The sequence below is a fragment of the Cladophialophora bantiana genome (genome assembly GCF_000835475.1).
Source record: "Cladophialophora bantiana CBS 173.52 unplaced genomic scaffold supercont1.3, whole genome shotgun sequence".
Classification (NCBI taxonomy): domain Eukaryota; kingdom Fungi; phylum Ascomycota; class Eurotiomycetes; order Chaetothyriales; family Herpotrichiellaceae; genus Cladophialophora; species Cladophialophora bantiana.
In genome coordinates, this window is record NW_015971577.1 from 1823066 (window position 1) to 1843307 (window position 20242).

Sequence of the window (20242 nt, forward strand, 5' to 3'; positions counted from 1 at the left end):
AGTTACTGTCTGGCACTTCTTTCTGACTGAACGCTCCGCTGTATCCGAACCGTGTCCTAGCTCCCCGAAAGGACCTACACCGACCGCGGCATTCGAAGAGGAACAAAATCTCACACCTTCCCAGGTTGCCTCCGGAACCGCAGGGCACACCTAAAATGTGGCGATGATTGAGCAGGTCGGTGTATCCCAGAAGCAGGAGGTTGCCCATTGATCCAGGAAACAATCCACCATGGGCAATTCTCAGACGAAGGAAGCACGTGGCCACGGCTCCTCTGGCTCACGGGTCAGTGGTAGTACGAGCCCGACGGGACGACAAAATGGACAACAAAATAGCCTGGAAGCTCCCCCTCGACCCGCTCACTCCCGCCAACGGAGAGGCAGCCGACCCGACTTCTCCTTCCTCGGCATTGGTGGAAGCAGTGATCAAGATGCCTCCTCACTCGAGCAACGACGCGAGACTAAGGTGGAGAGGGAGGCTAGAAAGGCAGAAAAGGAAAGAGCCGCAAGACTCAAGGAGCGCGAGCGCAGCATGAAAGAAGAGCACGTTGATGGAGGATATCTAGTGACCCAAGGCGTTTACGTGGGTACGGAAGACTTCAACAAAGCAATTGTCCGGCAATTCATGGTAAGACAATGTGCCTTTCTAAAGGTGTAAACGGTAACTGACGTGCTTCAGATTGAGAGACGACTGGCTCCGTTCTGGAGAGGTCTGAATGATTTCTCGGATTCGTGGGCGGAGCATCAACTTATGGCTGCCGCCCGAGGCATGCCTATCCCGCCAGCGGATGAAGTGCCTCCAGAGCTTGAATACCAGCTTGCGAAGAGGATAACCACGGACAGGAGCAAAGAATCTGCACTCAAGAGCCTGACAATACCCATTGGGGGGAGATCACAATCCTTCCAGTCAGATAGCTCAGCGCCCCTGTCGCCACCTGCCAATTCCTTACCACTTCCGTCGCCCTCCTCGCCGCCACCGTCCGGCTCACCAAGCGCCAGCACCTTTCGAACCCGGGCGAAGACATTAGCTTCTTTGGCGACCTCATCGCGGGGTAATTCTCAGGTAGATATGACCCCAAGAGAATTCCAGCTGCCTCCGGATCCTTTCGTCAATGGACAACCCATCGAAGTCTATCTCTACAAGGACGCATCAGAATGTCCAATCTGCTTCCTATACTATCCCCCGTACCTCAACACCACCAGATGCTGTGAACAGCCTATCTGCTCAGAATGTTTCGTGCAAATCAAACGGCCTGATCCTCACCCCCCGGAACACGAGCAACCAGATCCGAATGCGCCACCTGTCTCTGACGCCGAGCGTGAAGCACAGGCGGATGGTTTGCTTGTTTCTGAGATTGCAACCTGCCCGTATTGCAAAACTCCCGATTTTGGCATTACTTACACGCCACCTCCTTTCCGTAGAGGGCTCACTTACGGCACTGGATCTCAGCCATACCAGGTCATGTCGGCCATGTCCTCTCAAACCTCAATTTCTTCTGGAAACTTATCTCCAGGGCCTGGGCGAAGGCGAGGAACTTCTCTGTCTGCAAATGCTCCGGAGGTCATCACAACAGATAAAATCCGCCCGGATTGGGCGACGAAGCTGGCAGCTGCTCGGGCCCACGCTGCCCGACGGTCTGCAGCAGCCACTGCGCTGCATACAGCCGCATATCTCATGAATGGGCAGGGAGCCGATTCACGGGCTTTCGCGGCATTTAGCCGACGCGGTATGTTGAGGCGGTCCACCTTAGAAGGTGGCGAGAACGGCCCAAGTTCGAGCTTGAGTTCACTCACAATGCTTGCGGAGAGACACGCAGCGCGGCAGCAGGAGGCTGTTGGAGAGACCCGCGCAAGCTCTTTCTTGCCTCCACCACGCGGCAGCAGTTCCCGGCGAAGTCGCATGGACGACCTTGAAGACATGATGATGATGGAAGCTATCCGTTTGAGTCTGGCATCCGAGGAAGAACGTCGTAGGAAGGAGGAAAAAGAAGCCCGCAAAGAAGCGAAGAAGAAAGAAAAGGAGACCAAGAAGGCCGAGAAAGCGGCACGGAAGAACAGTCTTTTCACAGTCAATTCCACCGGTAGTAACGGGGATGCATCGAGCAGTCAGATGGAAAGGTCCCGAAGCAATCTGTCTCTCGGCCAAGACGATGACTCGACAACCAGCAAAGGCAAAGGGGTAGAGCGGACTGATACCCCTCCTATAGAAGGTGCCAAGGTGGAGGACGAGGCTCCGCGGCCATCTTATATTCCAGCGCTGTCGCTGTCTGGAACCAGCCAAGAGTCTTTGGCGAGCTCCATCCCAATCCCTACTGCGGCCGAGCCATTCCGACGCTCTCATCTCCGGCAAATGTCAAATGCCTCGTCGACTTCCTCTTCATTTGTCGAACCAGGTCCTGCAACTTCATTTTCAGGCTCCGGTACTCCCCCACCAGGAAGTCTCGAGCCTATGTTCAATTTCAGAAGCCTGGCTGCGATGATTGGAGAAGATGAGAAAGGTAATGACAGTGCTCATGTCGAAAACGCTGCCAGAGACCAATCGCCAAAGTTCCGTGAAAATGCCCGAGAGAAGGGCTCTCCGAAAGTTGGCGAGAGCTGGGACCAACACGATTCGGACCCTTCTGCGTCTTCGGATTCGTCTCCGAGGCGGGAGAGTGATCCAGACCCGACAGCGGCAAATGGAAAGCCTGTCACTGAACCATCAGCCAGTGTATCCCATGTATGAGTGATATCACTCGGCAGATGAGCGAAGGACGCGCATTTGGTGGTAGGCAGAAGGCAAAAGGCAAGCGCTTGCCCCCAGCTTCTTGCAGGGAATGATGGAATGTGTTCTTGTTTGGATTTTGGAGGTCATGTCACAAACGTCGGCTCATGATCGTGTCAACGCGTTTTCAGAGATGGACATCGAGGGGTATGCAAGGGGCAATGGCAATGCAATGATTCAAGGGCCCATACAGGCTTGAAGGGGGGCGGCATGATGAAGTCCAATGAATCCTGGCCCAAGATATAGAAATTTTGACAGATATTCACGAGCGTTTCCCGTACTCATCACACGCTACAATTTTCCCTTTCGCGGTGGCCAGCTTCTGTTGGCTTCTGCTGACTCTACAACCTTGGAATAGGCCGTTAAAAGTGCTCTGGCCATGAATTGTGATTGGCCCCAGGCGACGCGACCTCGTGGTTTCAACTTGGGCAAGGAGAATTAAGAGGACCAAGAGGACCTGACACCTAAGACCTGAGACCTGCTTCGTTGGCCTTCCTTTGAAACCACTCATTCCTTCCCACGTCTTGTCCGGTGTGTTCAGTGCTCAGTGCTCGCCTCACCTATACAGGAAAGGCCATTGAAGGCAGCGCCCGAGTCTAGCCCATCAGCCTCGCCCTACAAAACCGTCACCTGCCATTGACCGCATCCTTCGACTTCCACTCCTCTTTATATACATCTGATGGCCAGCCGGTAGACCTGACCTGCAGCACACATATTCCTCTCTGACACCTGTGTCGACAACTACTGCAGAGCTGCTGTCTTACCCCCTACGTGAAGATGCCCGACCTGAACTCGATTCCAAGATCGCCGCGGGGTGTTTCAAATCCCCAGGCTCCAGGGACGACAAACGCTACTGCACCACAGCCTCCGTCCGTGTCTGCGTCGAGGAGAACTTCGACACAAATGCTGCCTCCGCCGCTCCCTCAGAATAACAGTCTTCCAAGTTCCCCTCGACCGGCACAGGTGGTTATGATAGACAATACAGGTGTAGGTCTAGGCCCAGGTCAGTGGAAAGAGAGCAGCATCAATTCCCACCACCCAAGGGTGATCAACTGACAATGCATCAGGACCTATCCGACATCCGCGACCTCTCACGGCCGCTGAATTACATTTAGAACTTGAAAAAGAGCAAGAGAGCATTGTAAGCACCCAGTGCTCGCAAAGACGATGGGGTGCAGGAAAGAGAAGACTGACGGTGGCGGCTACCAGGTGAATCGACTCACGCGAGAACTCTCTGCTCTACGCGCCCAAACAGCCTCTGTTGCCTCCACCACCTCGTCCACCTCTGAGCACTTTTTCTCTGGCGACCCCTACAACACAACCACAACAGGAACCACAATCATCCCTACAACCACTCGCCGTCACCGTTCCTCCTCGAACCTTTCCACTCGTTCGGCTCGCTCGATCCGGGAAAGTCTCGCTAATGCCGCCAATACCAGCGTCTCCGGCGTGGCTGCCCCTCGAGACCAAAGCGTCCAGGCCAGCGCGCGACCTAGCATGGAAATGAGCAGGCCGGACATGAGTCGGCAGAATTCGACCTCTGCATCAGGATTCCGATCCAGTTCGATCACTTCTTCACCGCACTTGACCCAGGGAGGGTACGCATATCCTCACCGCAGCTCCGTGTCGTCAACGATGGACGCCTCATCTGTTGCGCCCCATGCCGCAATGACACGCTCTCCAAGCTCCAACGCAGCTATTGCGCAAGCGAGGTATGAAGAGGCGGCATTGCAGCGGGCGGAACTTGAGGCAGTAAAGCGGGAGAATGAGGCATTGAGGGCCAGGGTCAAGGATTTGGAGAAGAGTTTGCAGAGGGCCAACGAGTTGGCGCAGGCGACGACGACTACATCGTGAGTACTCGAGGCTCCTAGATCACTGCCTCTATAGAGCAGGCAGGCAGGAGGGCAGTAGGTCAAGGAAGACTGGTTGCAGATACTCAGATGTGAGGGAGTAAGCGGAAGGAACCACATGATGAATCAAATGATGACGACGAACGAGCAACTTGAGATGACGATTTTGCTCGCCGTACAAGGACCACTTTTCAAACGGAGGGAGACTTCTTCAAAGGAATGATGGACGAACTTGAACCCAAGCATGCATGGTGTTATAGGCGTTTATTTTCCATCTGGTCCAACTTGCTTCTTGGGGCTCGAGGTCCAGCAAGAATATTGCGGAGGTGGCAAGGACCTTAGAAACCATGGGATGTCGCCGCGAGATATACTTCAAGGCCATTCCTTGCTCGATAAAGAGCGGAAATGGAAAACCAGGTTTCAATATTTTGAGATAGAGCCTCGCCCCTAAGGATACTTGGCCATCTTTTCCGAACGTCCTCTCTTCCTTCCCTGGATTCTCTCTTCTCCCCGTGAAATCTCGGTTTCTTGGTTCCTCCATTGCTTTCTTGCCGTTCATATTGGAAGGAACTCGAGTCTGCAAATGTTGTCTTCCTAAGGGGGCCTTTTTGTGCAACTCTGCATCGTGGCGGGGTGTTATAAGACAACGAGCGGTCGGGACTAGGCGTCCAAGGCGGCCCTGTGTCACCAAATCGCCGTCTGTCATGATACACACTTCCTTTTCTTTGCGGCGATGGCCTCAACATTGGTATTGTTGGTTGACCATTGCAAGTCATCGAGAGGACACTCAGGCAGGCGCAGAAGAAAGCGGTGTGTGTTTGGCGACCTCACTTGGCATCGGTCCCGCGCCAGCCGCTTCAGACACACCAGACGTCTGACGGGCGCGTCCATTGTTGCTGAGGATTCAATATTTGCTGGAGACTTTGGACCTTGTCGGTGTAGGCGGACAAGCTAACCGTCAGGGTGAGATGAGACGGTAGAACTCCGTCTAACAGGTTCAGTGGCTGAGAGGATCGTTTGTAGGCTGCTCGGCTGCCTGTGCGGGATGGCTGGTGTCTTGCGATAGATTCCATTGAGTTGAAAGAGCTTCGTAGCAGAGGAGGCGAGATGGTTCATTAATGGAAGGGAGTATTGCTGCTTAGACCATGGTCGCAAACCTCACTTCAACTCCAACAGCCTCGTCGGTTCCTGTGCCGTCTCCTCCTTGACTTTCTGCTTTCCCGCACCCACCATCTCGTCCACCTTCTCCTTTCCAGCATCCACCACCTCCTTCACCTTGTCCTCAACCTCCTTGCCAGTCTGCGAATTCCTCATTCTCGCCCAGACATTGCCCACCTTCTCTTCGACCTCTTCCCGCACGCCCGACCAGTCAGTGTCCTCGACATTCTTCACTAACCTCTCCACCTCCCTATTCCACCTGTCCTTGAGCTCTTCTACTAATCCGGCTCGACGGACTTCGTATGCCGGGGGTTCGGGCAAGGGGGGTGCGGGGTCCACAACGGAGTTTAACAGGGTGGCTTGTTGGGACAAAAGGGTGCGTTGAACATTACGGTTTGCGCGGTGGATGTATAGAGAGATGTAGAGAAGGGAGTAGGTTAGTGTTGCGCCGCCCAGCTGTTCAAATATCTGGTTAGTATTCTGGACCTTAGTCTGTAGGGGATCGACGGAGAGAAGAGGCGGTGCTGCTCACAAAGCCCGTTGTAAAGCCCATTTGGGGCGTTTTTCCAGAGCTCGCGAGGTTAGGTCTGGTTGGTAGAGTGCGGTCGACGTAAGATTGTCGAGGGAGATGAATAAAGGGCGGTCAAGTGCGAAAAGAGCTCTTGTGTCTGTTCTGGTTTAAGATTCTACTTGTTCCGATTGCCACGAAAGAAGCTCATTGTCTCCATTGATCGGAATCGAGCTCTGATATCAGAAGCCTAAATTTGGAGATATATGCTCTGCCGTTCTGGGGCACCACTCAATACGGTGGACTATTGCAGATAGCATGTGCTTTCGTCTCGTATCAACCAGTACCCAGTACCGGGCATTACATCCAACACAAGCCAAGCACAAGCTCACTACTTCGACAAATATCCATCTTGAATCGCGGTCAAGGGGAGCCCTTCAGGGACGTCTATTACCATCACTGAAGCCTTCGAAGAAGCTCCTTACAGCCAGACTTGGCCCGCCAGCCATCGATTACACTGTTGCGAACTGCCTTTCGCACATGGTCCGTGCAGGCGCTGATATCAGTGCAAAACTCTCATCTGCTCTCCCCTTTACTGGTGGAGATGCTGTTTCTTCATGGACAGAAGTTTCTGCCGCTATTTGAGGGAGTGGTTTGATCAACATTGACCCACAACAAAAGAATATTGCGCTTTTGCTGCTGTCAGCCTTCTCTCGTGCTGCGGCTCCGATCCTTTGAGATAAGGAGGCTGTTCTGCTTCTCAAGCGACTAAATTTCCAATGTCGGCAAACACAAACGAGCACGAAGTCAATGTTCAAGGAAAAGTATTGAGCTCGGCGACCCGGATGTTGGCCACAACCAAGAGGGGCCTGAGCAAGAGCCCTCACTAAGTACTCCGTACGTGCCGGTCAATGGTAACGAATCAACCTGCAGGGAGGACGACTTTGTTGGTTTCGGTCTTATAAACCTCCAAGGACAGAGGTACCCCAGCCTCAGAGGACGAAGCCACCCTGACGGATGCATCGGGTCGTCTCGGGTAAAGTTTACTCCCGCACGGATCCTCGTTATCTGGAGCAGTCCATGGAAATGGCCAGGAACGCCTGGTTTGGTAGAGCACATTGCGTGCCGTCAAATCATTAGATATGGCAGCAGCAAAGTGGTGGCGTTTAGGCTACTCGAATTGGTATCAGCAGTAGGTGTTTATTGCGCACTGGTCGCCCCATGGCCAGAGCTTGATTTGACCACAAAGCCTAACCGGAATTTGCAGGGCTATTGGTTGTCCCAGACGGGGTTTGAGCCTTCAGGACCATCTAATCCAATTATGAGACTTTGTCTTGGATCAAGTGACCGCAAGCCTCAGTATAGATGGGCGCTTTCCCTCTACATCGATCGACAGTCTTTGATTGGGGACGGGTCACTGGTGTCCTGTCTCACCTCCTCTTTCTATATATCTCCCTCCATTACCTGCTTGACCACTTCCAGGCCGTTTTGTCTACATTCTGGTTCATCAGCAGGAGTGGCTTCCATACCATTCAAAACGGCATATCACCCTCATGAACAAACAAACCTGGGTTCCCTGTCAGAAGGGGGAGGAAATGGTCAAACTATGGAAGGCGGAACCTGACAACCAAGCAAAACCGACTATATCCTTCGATATACTTGAGCAACAGTACTGGCTTCCGGGAGAACACATGCGGGGGTCTGTCGTTGTCAAAGTGCCATGTTCAGCAACCATCTCCAATGCGAGAATTGACCTCGAAGGTGCGCGAAGCCGTATGAAGTATAATTCAAACTCCGCTCACGAGCACGCCGCTACAGGCTTGTCACTGATACACATTATCAACAAGGATCGGAGCACGAGATTTTCCGCATACAAAGTATTGGATACGACGCTTAATTGTGGTCTATCAAAGCTAACACAAGATCAAGTTTCTCTCACAAAACCACGACGTGCGTTCCATCCATAAGGTCAACGATGAGACCCGGAAGTCTGGCTTTTCAACTTATCGAATCCCGTTTGATTTCATGGTATCCCGCACAATATCAACGAACGCAGACAAATCACCAACAAAGAGTCTTGAACTCCCCCCTACAATGTTAATTGGTACAGCCATCTGGAGTTACGACCATCGCAGAGTTTTCGCGCAACCTAATATTTCTTATCATTTAGTTGCTAAAGTTGTGCTTTTTGATCAATCGACATCAAATACGTGGATTTTGAGGGAAGAAAGGCCCGTCAAGATCTGGAAGACGTCGTCAATCATGCCACCAATCAGCCTCGATGACTTTGCTGCAGAATACACAACAGTTGCCGAGACTCAATGTGCCCTCCGACCGCTGGACTCGCCCAAACTTCGCTTCCGGGTATCAACCACAGAACCAGCCGCAATAGCATTCAGTTGTCGGAAATCGGCTCAAACGGCCAAGGTGTATCTAAGTGCTCGCCTTTCACGACCAACTTCATACATGGATGAACGCCGCTTTCGTAGACTCCTTGCCAAAATCAAGATCCAGGTGCAACCAAGTCTACGAGGGAAGACATTCTACAGTCCAGTCACCTTCGAGAAAATCCCAGGCCAGACGATGTTGACTCCAATGAGCAATTGCCGGATGAACGATGAGGAGGTTCTGCTTGATGCTGTTATGGGTCTTCCTGTCAATCCGGCCGCGGCCGAGGAGAAAGACGAAACAGATCAAGACCATCAGAACATGGAACCGGATGCCCATACACATGCTCCGAAGCTCGATGCAGTCTGGCATGGCCACTTCTGTTGCTCTCTAACCATTCCGCACGGGCTGGTACCAACATTCTGGAGCACCACGGCAAGTCAACAGTACAGTTTACTGTTAGATGTGAAAGTTTCTGGCATCAAATTACAAGGAAAACTCAGGCTTGAAGTGCCCCTGCAGATATTTTATGATTTGGGACCTATCGCAACGCCTTGTGGGCCACTGTGTCGACGTCTGAGGAACGAACAGACGGGGCGACCGCTCAGGGATTGGGAGGAGAGAGAGGTTTGCACAACGATTGTCATGCGCGATGTAGACGAGGGGAACCCGCCTATTTATGTTTGATTGATGATGACTTAAAACAAGCGGTGGTGTCCGGGTTGATCGATAATGTTCAGCACTATGTACACGACCGCGCGTGCGCACCAACACACATATACAGCTTCGCTTACTGCAGTGCAAAAACTTGGCTTGTGAGAAACCCCCGCAAAGGAAATTTATTTTCCGATTTCCATGTCATTCGGTTGTCTTGATCACACAGTGCAGCTGCTCCCATCTTACAGCTTATTCATGATCTGATTAATCCATGTCATAGCTCCAGCACACTTAGACAAGGGGGAAGGGGGAAAGGGGGAGGGTGGAGAGTTCTACTGGCTGCAAGTTGGGGATGGCACCGGATTTGTTGAAAGACTGTGGACAAGCCTTACTGCTGCACTGGTAATCACACCGGTTGAATGTTGACACAAGTTTGTCCTTTGATATTGATATGTATTCTATTGTTGACGTGACCCACACTAGAAAGATATGAGCAGCATGCTCTGTGAGTAGGTGAGGCAGTAAATGAAGGATACTGGGTGCGTCGTTGATGCAGCCTGTGGCCTTGTGGCCTTGTAGCCTTGTAGCCTTGTTCTACCACAACACAGAAGGCCCACTAGCCTGATGGTTAGGGGCTGGGGAGCGACAACCCCGGTCGTGCAGTATAGCTGCCCACTCTCCCTCCTTGGGCATGTGCAGACAGCGCCCTCAAATACTAAGGGAAACCGGAAACAATTAAAGCCACATCGAACATGGCAACTTGTACATTTTGTCCGTATAGGATTAAACACGATTGTCAGGTCGCACGCTACTGGTAGTCTTGACATTGGGGGTGCCAGTCGAGAATATGATTTGGACCGGCGACATTCATCGGTGACATGGCTCGAGAGCTCGAATTCATCCTTCAAGGCGCTATCTCGACCGCTCGCCGCTAACAACCTTCGGCTGATTACTTTGGATCCTGGTTATCAGTGGAGTCAGATTGAGGCCACGCTGACCAATTTTACCCTGGGTGAGGCTCCAGACTATGAGGCTCCGTCTTATACTTGGGACCCAAGAAAAGTTTCAGAAGGATACAAGTCAACGGAATGCTTGTCGATGTCCGGAAAATCCTATGGCGTTTTCTCCGGCGAGTACGCCGTCGAGCTACTGATCGCATCGTCTGGGTTGACTGCCTGTGCATTAGTCAAGTTGATCTGACAGAGAAGTCAGAGCAGGTCCGCCTGATCGGAGATATCTTCAGAGGGGAAAAGGTGTTCTAGCCTGGACGGGAGAGCACGATACAAGCAGCCGTCATGTTTTCAAATCGCTGTCCGGAAATTCTTCATCAGCCTTCCTGCCAGTCCTGTCCAGCCAGTTGTGGCTCAACTTCGAGAATCGTAACTATTAGCGCAGGACTTGGATTGCACAAGAAATAGCTCTAGCAAAGCGTGTGCACATCTTGTGTGGTGATGATGCTGTGGATTGGGTGTGTACTCGAATTCCCGCCCCAGTCAAGAGCACACAAACGGTGGAGTTTTCGACGCATCTTCACCCTCTCATTTGCTGGATGCGCTTGGACAACAATCCCCGGTCCGATGGGGCGGATTCACACGATTGTACTTGATTAGGACTCTCGAGAGATCCAAAGAATGGCAGGGCCATAATGTGGTCAACACGCCACGGGATGCAGAGGCCGACAGCCCTCCTGCCATGAACCGGCAGCAATGCAATCTCAGCAATTTGATACACCTTGTCAGATGCACGCGCTGCGAGGATCCCCGCGACAAGATCTACGCACTACTTTCGCTCGAGGATCAGGCGGTGAGAGAAGCTCATCCGATTCTGCCCAACTACAAACTCCTCGTCTGGGACCTATTCATCGATGTCTACGTCACAAGGCTGTATGAGGACATAGCAACCGACCGAACTTTCGTCAAGGGCCTCCTTGCTGCGCTTGAGCTCAGAAAGCCAGGCTGCGGCGGATATCTTCAACGCAATGGCCGTGGTGGGAGGTATGGGTTTGGGATGGTGGCATGTGTGTTCTTTGAAGCGCTGAAACTGAAGGGCCTCAGAGTGCGCAATTGCCGATGGCTTCTCCCAGCCATTCAAGTCTTCTACAATGAGGACTTACTTGGTACACGGGAATCAGAAGCCACGAAGGCCGCCGAATCGTTCATCTGTGACTACAATAGGCATATGAGTTTCTTCACAACTGATTGGCGCTGGCTACCCACTCGTTTGAGGTGCCAGGCAGTCGATTGTGACTGGTGGCGGCATGATGACAACCCAACGACGCATTTGCGGATAACATCTCGTAGCAGAGGCTGAAGGCTTCAGAGGATATCCGGCGGCGCTATCGGGACCCAACCTGCGAACTCATAGCCAACACGGCGAGCAAGCTTCTGACGGGTGGCCCTGGATACGCTTTGATATTGGGGAAGACTAACCAACGTCCCAGTCCCAGACAGCCTTGTGTGGGCACAGGAGCCATCCCTCGACCTTTGGGGCTTGCTGCCGTTACCATTGAGTATTTGTTTTTGCGACTGAAAAATCGGCTTATACCATCTGTTGAAGATTGAAATATGAGTTCAAAGCCGTCCCTGTCAGACGTGGTGTCGGATCAGACTTTCGACTGAATTGCGTATCAACGACCCCATGATCTGCCGTATTACTCTGGTCGTCTCTCTATACTGTGGATCATTCGGCTTGTCCAGAATTCCGCTGCCTCGATTGAACAAAAAGCTTTCCTTTGGCAAGGAATCCCAAGGGACAGCGGAGAGGACGTTCTGGCAGACCATTGACGCTTTCTACTGACACCATTCGCTCTCGCTCAGGCTTCGCAACCGAACCATATCGCAATGTTACAATAAGGCCTAGCATGAGTCTAATCCTTTGGAAACCACTTTAGTCTACCCACGAACGACGACCTGAATCCAGCACACCCTCGTTAACGAGGCCTAGCCTCTATTTCCCTCTTCGCTTTCTTTCCTGAAAACCCACAATGTCCACGCTCAAATACCGCCACTTGGGCCGCGACTCGGCCCACCGGCGCGCCCTCCTGCGCAACCTCGTCACCTCGCTGATCGCCAACGAATCCATCTCGACCAGCTGGCACAAGGCAAAAGAGGCGCAACGGCTCGCCGAGAAACTCATCACACTCGGGAAAAAAAACACGGGCGCCGCGCGGGAACGGGCAAAGACCATCTTCTTCGAACCCGAGCGAGAAGGACACATGGACAAATTATTCGGCGAACTGAGGCTACGCTACGCAAACCGACCCGGAGGCTACACGCGCGTGCTGAGGCAGGAACCCATACGGGAGGACCAGGCCCCCTCCGCGATTTTGTCGCTGGTGGACGGGCCGCGGGACATGCGGTTCAGCATGACGGCCAAGGCGCTCGTGCGGCAACGGCGCGAGAACCTCGACATGTCGGAGATGATGGCCGCGAACATTCGCAAGGTGACCCGGTTCCGGATCGACGGGGAGAAGGCGCTGGAAGACGAGGTCGACAGGCTAGAGCGGGACCAGAACGAGCAGCTCGAGAAAGAGAGGAGGGAGTTTGAAGAAGACGGAACCCTCTATGAGTGGGTGAGGGGTGAGAAGAATCGCCCCAGCGACATCAAAGGAAAGGAGAAGAAGGGTCCGGGACGGTTGAGAAGGCAGAGGGTCGGCGAGGATAAGGAGGTTCCCTCATAGAGTTCTCCGCCAACTTCTTGGGTGACAAAGGGGATTTTTCCGAATTGTATTATCACCGCGGATCGACCTTCTGTGGTTCCCTCGGGCCGTTGTCCTGCAATACTTGAAGAGATGCATTTGTATAGCCCGTGGTGCGGGAATCTCGAGGGGCGTTAGATGCCGCCAACAATCTACATTCCACCAAATCCACCAATGTCAGGGGGTATCAAGCTCTTCTCTATCCCAGTACTTGCTCTCGTACCAAAGGGCAGCCTTCCTCAGCGAAGCTCGATAGCAGACTCTCGTCAGTTCAAGTTTCATCACAGCTGCAAGTCCTCATCCCGATACTGCTCCCTCACAACCCTATAAAGGTATCCCGTGCTGACAACAGCCGGCACTTCATTGGTAACGAACAAATCCACATCGCCTGCCTCGACGTAATCATATAGCGGATTCCTCGTTCCTTCTTCCAATCCGTGGCGCAATTCGCCTTCTTGGAAGGGTACCACCTTTCCTGCCTCACCATACTCGATCAATTTGAACGGATCATAAGGGTACGCTGGAGAGAGTTTGTATGTTGCTGCCAACACGATGATGGGAATACGGTGGAAGTTGGCAGCTTTGATGACGGCCTTGCTTCCCGCCGCAGCAACTATGGAACCATTCGTTAAAACGGCGTGGGCGTCTAGTATGACCTTACTTGCGCGAGACATGACTGCGAAGATGGCCGAGTCGGGGATCACCACGACCGTAATACCAGCCGAAGTCAATGTCTTTGAGAAAGTGTCGTTAGGCAGATTGTCCTCGTCCTCTGTGACCACATCTTGGTTCCCGGTCAGCAAAGCGTGTGTCTTGAGGTGATTGTTGGGATATGCTTCGGCATGGACAACTGTAAACTTCCGTTTTGAGGCGGCCCTAAGGAGGAACCGCTGGACCGTCAAGGAAGAGGAATATGTGAAAATGGTTTCTTGTGGATGAATTTGGTCGAGCGCAGCAGTGGCGATTTCATCGTCGGCAGCGTTGATCTCATCAATGATCTCCTTAATCCCTTTTATCACTTCGGGACGGATATTCGCCTGAAATGTACCTGCAGGATGCAGTTGTGGGGTAGCTTGCCCGCTGCGACTCAAGGGCGAGTCATTTGGACCACCGAGCATTCGCATTGTCGGATGGGCATTGATGCTGAACATAGACGTCACAGGGCGGGCAGTCTCTGGGGCGCCGGTGCGCGAGCTCAGTAAAGGGGGACGCGGACTTGCAGTGCCTTTCTGAGGTGAAGGACTGGAAGAATCACCATTAACGACCGTATGGGAGGTGTTTCTTGATTGCGGGGGTTCCAACATCGAAGGAGATTCAATATCAGCATCACCACCAACAGAGCTCATCTCATCTCCAACTTTTGTGCCCGCAGCATCATCTTCGTCTTCTTCTCGTATTATTCCCAAGACTCGGCGAACAATGTTCCCAACGGCGGGTTCGTGAGGAGCAGCTTCGATGAGCTTTTTGCCAACCTCTCTGACTCTCTGGATCAGTCTGACCGAGTCGGCTTGTTTGGTCAGTTCAACGGTGCGGAGCAGAAGGAGTGTAGTAACAACAGCGCATCGTTTGGAGCCTCTTATTTGCCGTCTCTTAAGCAATCTGCACATGCCTTAGCCCAATTGTTCGTGGGAGGAATCAGGATCGGGAACCCACGAGACCAGATATGTTGTTGAAGTTTCGAGCGGCTCGGTGGATAGGACTCTCTGGAAACTGGCAAACCCAGGCGTCCAAGACGCTGCCGTGGGCGCCATGTTGCCGGGTCTGTAACCAGAACAGAAAAACCGCCTGGGGTCGCGGGTACAAAGGACTGTGACAGTGGTCTCCCGTCCTTTTGAGTAGACCTGTCTTGGGCTCAGCCCCTGTGGACGTCAGTGATGTGTGGTTTCAGATTGACAACGGTGTTGGGTGTGAGTGAGTACACAATTTTTGGGTGGTGGAGGAGGTGGTGGTGGTGATGGTGGAGGGAATGACTGACTCGCATGCCGCCATTTTCGACAGTCGAGACACGGAAGCCGCCCGCGTCGTTGGCTGTTGCTCCCGCTCCCGAAACTCCCACTTCGAACTCCCACTCCCAACCGACTTGTGTCGTGACCGGCTTCTTTGATCGGATCAGCTGCGCCAGCCACCACCCTTGCATCAACCAGGACTCATCCTGACCCGAGCTTAATGACCTTGTCCTTGACCTTGACCTTGTCGTCTTCTTTGTGGCCGCAAACGTCTGGTGGACCTCAAAGGGACTCTCACCACAACATTGAATTGGACTATGTGAGCATATCGTGTCATCTCATCGCTATCCACCATTCTACGCTATCCCGCCACTCGCCGATTCTCCCCGCCATCGCATAACACCGTCATGCGATCGCCGTCGTGAAAACCAAAAGAGCCTGTTGCCCCGAAGCCGATGCGTCGACCGCTACCAAGTGTCCGCGCCTGTGCCTCTGGTGGGAGATGAACTCCCTCAATCTCATCTCCTCCCGAGTCATCGGACAGTCTCAATCATCCTCACGCCCTCGGTCCCGGTCTCAAGGTGAACTTCTGAAGAAAGAGTCGGGCGATGAGGAGTTGAGAGGCAGATCTTACGGCGCGGAGCTCACGGCTGAGTTGAAGAATGAACCAGACGCTGCTTTCTCAGACAAGCTATCCACGGAAGCAACTGCCGAAGACGATGAACCTGTCATCAAATCGGAGGATGAGAAGCAGCCGTTCCTGTACGGGGGCGAGAAGGAAGATGGAGCTTCGACCGCGGAAGGCTGGCGCCTGCTAGTCAAGAAGCTTACAGATGCTATAACCACCATTCTGGCCGCAATCGGCGCCCCGATCGTCTACCTCGCAAAGTGTTTTCGGGATCAGAACGGACAATTCACCATGGTTCCTAGATCACCGCGAAGGGAAAGCACTGCCCGTGCAATGGGGCTCTCAAATGCTGCCCCGGACGGCACTTGGGCCTATGAGAAACCTACACACCGCGCGCTCCAAGAGGCGAAGCTGCGCCACTCTTATTCGAGCGACTCCTTAGACACCACCACTTCAGATTCGGATGCAGAACAGCGCAAGGCCGAGCGTGCCCAGCTACGCTCAAAGCCGAAGCGCGATATGACGGTGCGGGAGGACTCAGAAACCCGACGATCCTCCATCAGGATCAAAGAGCAAAATGACCTTGCTCACAAAAGGCGGAAACAAAAGAAAGCTGCCAGTCCCTTGGCCGATTCGACACCATTGACCGTTGACAACATCAAGTCGCCGCGATCGCCTTCTCCGTCCCTCAAGATCACCAGATATCCTCACGCGCCCCAACCGCCTCGGCCCCTCGTTCCTCGACGGCAACCTTCTTATGCCAACCTGGTTCCTCGATCTCCCACCCGCCATGGACCGCCGCTCCAGCAGAAAACGCTGATCTTGGACCTGGACGAGACCTTGATCCATTCCTTGGCCAAAGGAGGTCGGATGTCGTCAGGGCATATGGTGGAGGTCAAGTTGAATGCCCCCGTGGCTTTGGCACCTCCTCAGCCTGGCCAAGCGGCGCCTGTGATTGGACCCCAGCATCCCATTCTATACTATGTGCACAAGCGACCTCACTGCGACGAGTTTCTGCGAAAAGTTGCCAAATGGTACAAGTTGGTGGTATTTACGGCGTCGGTGCAAGAATACGCGGATCCAGTTATTGATTGGCTGGAACAGGAGCGAAAGTACTTTGTGGGCAGATACTACCGGCAACATTGCACATTCCGCAACGGGGCGTACATCAAAGATCTCAGCAGCATTGAGCCGGATTTGAGCAAGGTCATTATTCTGGACAACAGTCCCGTCAGTTACATTTTCCACGAAGGTAAGCAAGCCCCTCTGGGAGTTGAGCGGCGGACTAAGGCCATGGCCATGACAGACAATGCGATCCCGATCGAAGGATGGATCAACGACCCGACCGACAACGATTTGCTTCATTTGATACCCATGTTAGAGGCGCTGCAGTACGTGACGGATGTGCGGGCGCTGTTGGCGCTGAGGAGAGGAGAGGCAGAGGCCGCTGCGGCGTCGGCCTCGTAGACGCTTGGAAGGAAGAGGAACAAAAAGACGCATACGACCAGGAAGACGGGCTTTGTTCTTTTTGACATGTCGTGTACCAAAACGAAAGCTGTCCCGGTGGCTTTTGCCCTTGGTGTTTCTCTCTCTCTCTCTCTCTGTCTGTCTGTCTTTTGTGTCTCTCTAGAGTGCCCCTTTCACCGTTTCTCGTGTTGATGGCATGACTTTGTAGAGTATTCCCGCGTCTTCCGTGGGAGCATTACCCCATACTACAAGTGTGCCGGCTTCCCCCCCCCAGTCGACCCACTGGCCCTTATCCTGCGGTGGAAGATATCATCCAATCGGGGGCCGGGTGATAGATGTGTATGACACGGATTTGTGAGTCGCAGGGCGCTGGAGGGGGACGATATGCACCTACTAAGGCAACTGATAGAAAGCGGCTCGGTACCTGCAATACCTGATGGCCCTGTGAATCCTCATCCTTCATTCTTCATCCCGCCCTTTGTGCCTTATATTTTGCCTCTTCTTTTCGGCTGCTGCTCTGGCTGTTCTCCTTCCCCTCCGCTCCGTCACTGTCTTGTTGTGTCATCTTGTTTGTGTCGTTTCTTCTGTGCGTGTCCAACACGGAGTCCACTCCCTTTGAGTAGCAGCTGTCATCATATTTCTGTCATTACGTATACGACCATCTCAGATACCTGCCTCCTTCGCTGGATCTCGGTCAGCCTTTTATTCTTCCGTCAAGGCCGTTGCCCGCCGTCTCGTCTTTTGTCCCTTATCAAGTTGAACCGTTTCCCTTTCCTGAGAGCACTGAAGCATCAACCGGGGTCATTGGGATGGCGGATCTGGGACCATGTCCGTGAGCAGTGCGTCTTCCCAAGGTGAAGGTGGACATGGATATGAGCCCGAGACACCTTCTTCCAGCCACACCACCGTCGTCGCTTCTCCCTCGTCGTCCAAGTCGACCCCTCCTCTCGCAGCATCTGCATCGGGCCAGAAGCCCTCTTACCTTGACGTGCCGTCCTTTCGGCCTTCGCTTGACAGCACATACTCGGAGCTCTCAGAGCTCTCGTTTCATTCCACCGAACTTCAAACCGTCCACCCGCTCGTCCGCAGCAGATCCCATGATGGCGCTCGCTCGAGATCAACTGGCCCGCCTCCACCGTCGCGCCTCCGAGCTGCTTGGGATGCCTTCTATGTGACGAACTATGGCGCCTTGTTGGTCCTCGCGTCGCAAGCCTTCGGTGTCGGCATGAACATCAGTACCCGACTCCTGGAGACACCTGGCGCCCATGGCGAACCGATGCATCCATTTCAGATCCTGTTCGCTCGACAGTCCATCACGGCCCTCATCTGCACAACGTACGGCATCTACTTCAAGACGACTCCATATTTTCCCTTTGGTCCACGAGGGGTTCGCTGGCTACTGGTCTTACGGGGCATTGCTGGCTTCTTCGGAGTGTTTGGCTTGTACTTCAGCCTGCTATACCTGCCCCTGAGCGAGGCAACCGTCCTGGGGTTTCTGTCGCCAATCCTTACCTGCTACCTCTGCAGTTTTATCATGCCCGGGGAAATCTTCACCGCACAGCAGCAAATCGCCGGCTTCGTCAGTCTGATCGGCGTCCTCTTCATTGCCCGACCGGCTTCGCTGCTCTCTTCAGCCTCATCGTCAACCCAGCCTTCTGACGCCATAGTGAGTCCTCCATTGAACTCGACCGTGACATCAGAGACGGCTCAACACATTACTCCCGAACAACATCTAGCGGCAGTTGGCATTGCCATGATTGGCGTTGTTGGGTCCGTGGGCGCCCTCACTGCGATACGTGTCATCGGCACCAGAGCCCACGCGTTCATCAGCATCAATTACTTCAGCGTCTGGTGCAGTGTCGTTTCCCTGGTGTGCCTGGTCATCTTCCCTGATGTCAAATTCCGGCTACCGGGAAACCTCACAGAATGGAGCCTGCTTGCCAGCCTCGGTCTCTGTGGCTTTGTCATGCAGTTCCTTCTGACGGCCGGTCTAGCATACGGTGGGCCGTGTGAACCGTCCAGACAAGGTCGAAACCAAAATCAATCCGCCCAAAAGTTTAGGGATCTCGAGAACTCCGGTCCAGGCGTCCACTTGGAAAACCCTGGGGATGCCGGTTACTGTGACTCTGCCGCGAACCCCAAACCGAAACCATCAGGTACGCGTGCAACAGCCATGTGCTACACGCAGATGCTCTTTGCGCTAGCTGGCGACAAGTTGGTCTTCGGCGTCACCCCGGACACGATGAGCTGGGTTGGCAGCGTGTTGATTCTTGCAGGGGCGGTGTGGGTGGCTGCTGCAAGGGACTCGGCTACCAAGGCCAAGCGGAGTAAGAATGGGGCTCGTGCCAGCACTCCGTCTGGATTGGAACTGCTGAGAGAGCACGCACGGTCCAAGGGGGAAGAAGCCACTCGTGAAGAAGAGGCCATTGGGTTGATGAGGGGCCACGAGGACGGAAACGAGGAGCTAAATGATGAACCTGATGACGACGATAGCATTGACGAGGCTGCACGGCAAGATGAGCACGGCAAGGCTCTAGAAATGCGTGATTTACGTCGGGACACGAGCAGAGGTTTGAAGTGAAGGGTGACAGTAATCCACACCTTCTCAAGACATGTGTTATTCAAAAAGGCGTCGAGGACACAAGGACATGCATGATGTCGGGAAACCAAAGGTAGAAACCAAAAAGAGGATATGGGCAACGAGACAAGAGACAAGCAGGAGTTGGGGTCATAGGCTTCCGGGAGCATGGGATGGAGTAGATAGCCACGACCGTGGAAAGCCACACCGCCCGCAGCACGAGCAGGAAGCACGGCACGGCACGACATGGCGCATTGGGACAGATACCATCAAAAGTGCCCAGGGCACGAATAGATCGGACGAACCGGTTCAAGCATCCACTACAGCCTCGACCTGGCCAAAGCTACAGCGAGGACGAATTATGATCCCCTTCCCCCTTTCTTCTCGTCTTGCTTTCTTCCCTTCTCTTTTCTCGCTATCTCCCCTGCCTTGGTCTGCCTTGTCTGCAGAGACAGGGCGCGGGACATGTGACCGTCAGCGTGGACGTTCGGGACGGTGGGCGGTCTAGTAGTTCTGGTACAGAGTATATATAGAAGAGTATTCCCTACGGTTCGACATTGGGAGGAGGGGAGTTGTTTAAAAACCAGTCATATTGATTCCTGTT

At 53.4% G+C, this 20242-nt stretch overlaps 9 protein-coding genes across 9 annotated transcripts; 7 read left to right on the forward strand and 2 right to left on the reverse strand.

Moving 5' to 3' along the window:
* Window positions 1-229: 229 nt before the first annotated feature.
* Z519_02574 (uncharacterized protein) lies at window positions 230-2722 on the forward strand (the record flags this gene model as incomplete). The annotated part of the gene is made up of 2 exons (XM_016760330.1): window positions 230-625; window positions 677-2722. The coding sequence occupies 2 exons, from the start codon at window positions 230-232 to the stop codon at window positions 2720-2722; spliced, it is 2442 nt and encodes an 813-aa protein (XP_016623851.1).
* An 816-nt stretch (window positions 2723-3538) lies between these two features.
* Z519_02575 (uncharacterized protein) lies at window positions 3539-4615 on the forward strand (the record flags this gene model as incomplete). Its single annotated transcript, XM_016760331.1, has 3 exons — window positions 3539-3764; window positions 3829-3902; window positions 3971-4615. The coding sequence occupies 3 exons, from the start codon at window positions 3539-3541 to the stop codon at window positions 4613-4615; spliced, it is 945 nt and encodes a 314-aa protein (XP_016623852.1).
* A 1154-nt stretch (window positions 4616-5769) lies between these two features.
* Window positions 5770-6322, reverse strand: Z519_02576 (uncharacterized protein; the record flags this gene model as incomplete). The annotated part of the gene is made up of 2 exons (XM_016760332.1): window positions 5770-6249; window positions 6302-6322. The coding sequence occupies 2 exons, from the start codon at window positions 6320-6322 to the stop codon at window positions 5770-5772; spliced, it is 501 nt and encodes a 166-aa protein (XP_016623853.1).
* Window positions 6323-7872: 1550 nt separating this feature from the next.
* Z519_02577 (uncharacterized protein) lies at window positions 7873-9352 on the forward strand (the record flags this gene model as incomplete). Its single annotated transcript, XM_016760333.1, has 2 exons — window positions 7873-8154; window positions 8207-9352. The coding sequence occupies 2 exons, from the start codon at window positions 7873-7875 to the stop codon at window positions 9350-9352; spliced, it is 1428 nt and encodes a 475-aa protein (XP_016623854.1).
* Window positions 9353-11014: 1662 nt separating this feature from the next.
* Z519_02578 (uncharacterized protein) lies at window positions 11015-11632 on the forward strand (the record flags this gene model as incomplete). Its single annotated transcript, XM_016760334.1, has 1 exon — window positions 11015-11632. The coding sequence occupies one exon, from the start codon at window positions 11015-11017 to the stop codon at window positions 11630-11632; it is 618 nt and encodes a 205-aa protein (XP_016623855.1).
* A 673-nt stretch (window positions 11633-12305) lies between these two features.
* Z519_02579 (ribosomal protein L17) lies at window positions 12306-13001 on the forward strand (the record flags this gene model as incomplete). Its single annotated transcript, XM_016760335.1, has 1 exon — window positions 12306-13001. The coding sequence occupies one exon, from the start codon at window positions 12306-12308 to the stop codon at window positions 12999-13001; it is 696 nt and encodes a 231-aa protein (XP_016623856.1).
* Window positions 13002-13300: 299 nt separating this feature from the next.
* On the reverse strand, window positions 13301-14770 carry Z519_02580 (uncharacterized protein; the record flags this gene model as incomplete). The annotated part of the gene is made up of 2 exons (XM_016760336.1): window positions 13301-14618; window positions 14673-14770. 2 exons carry the CDS (start codon window positions 14768-14770, stop codon window positions 13301-13303), a joined length of 1416 nt encoding a protein of 471 aa, XP_016623857.1.
* A 697-nt stretch (window positions 14771-15467) lies between these two features.
* Z519_02581 (uncharacterized protein) lies at window positions 15468-17060 on the forward strand (the record flags this gene model as incomplete). The annotated part of the gene is made up of 1 exon (XM_016760337.1): window positions 15468-17060. One exon carries the CDS (start codon window positions 15468-15470, stop codon window positions 17058-17060), a length of 1593 nt encoding a protein of 530 aa, XP_016623858.1.
* Window positions 17061-17886: 826 nt separating this feature from the next.
* On the forward strand, window positions 17887-19641 carry Z519_02582 (uncharacterized protein; the record flags this gene model as incomplete). The annotated part of the gene is made up of 1 exon (XM_016760338.1): window positions 17887-19641. One exon carries the CDS (start codon window positions 17887-17889, stop codon window positions 19639-19641), a length of 1755 nt encoding a protein of 584 aa, XP_016623859.1.
* Window positions 19642-20242: the final 601 nt, after the last annotated feature.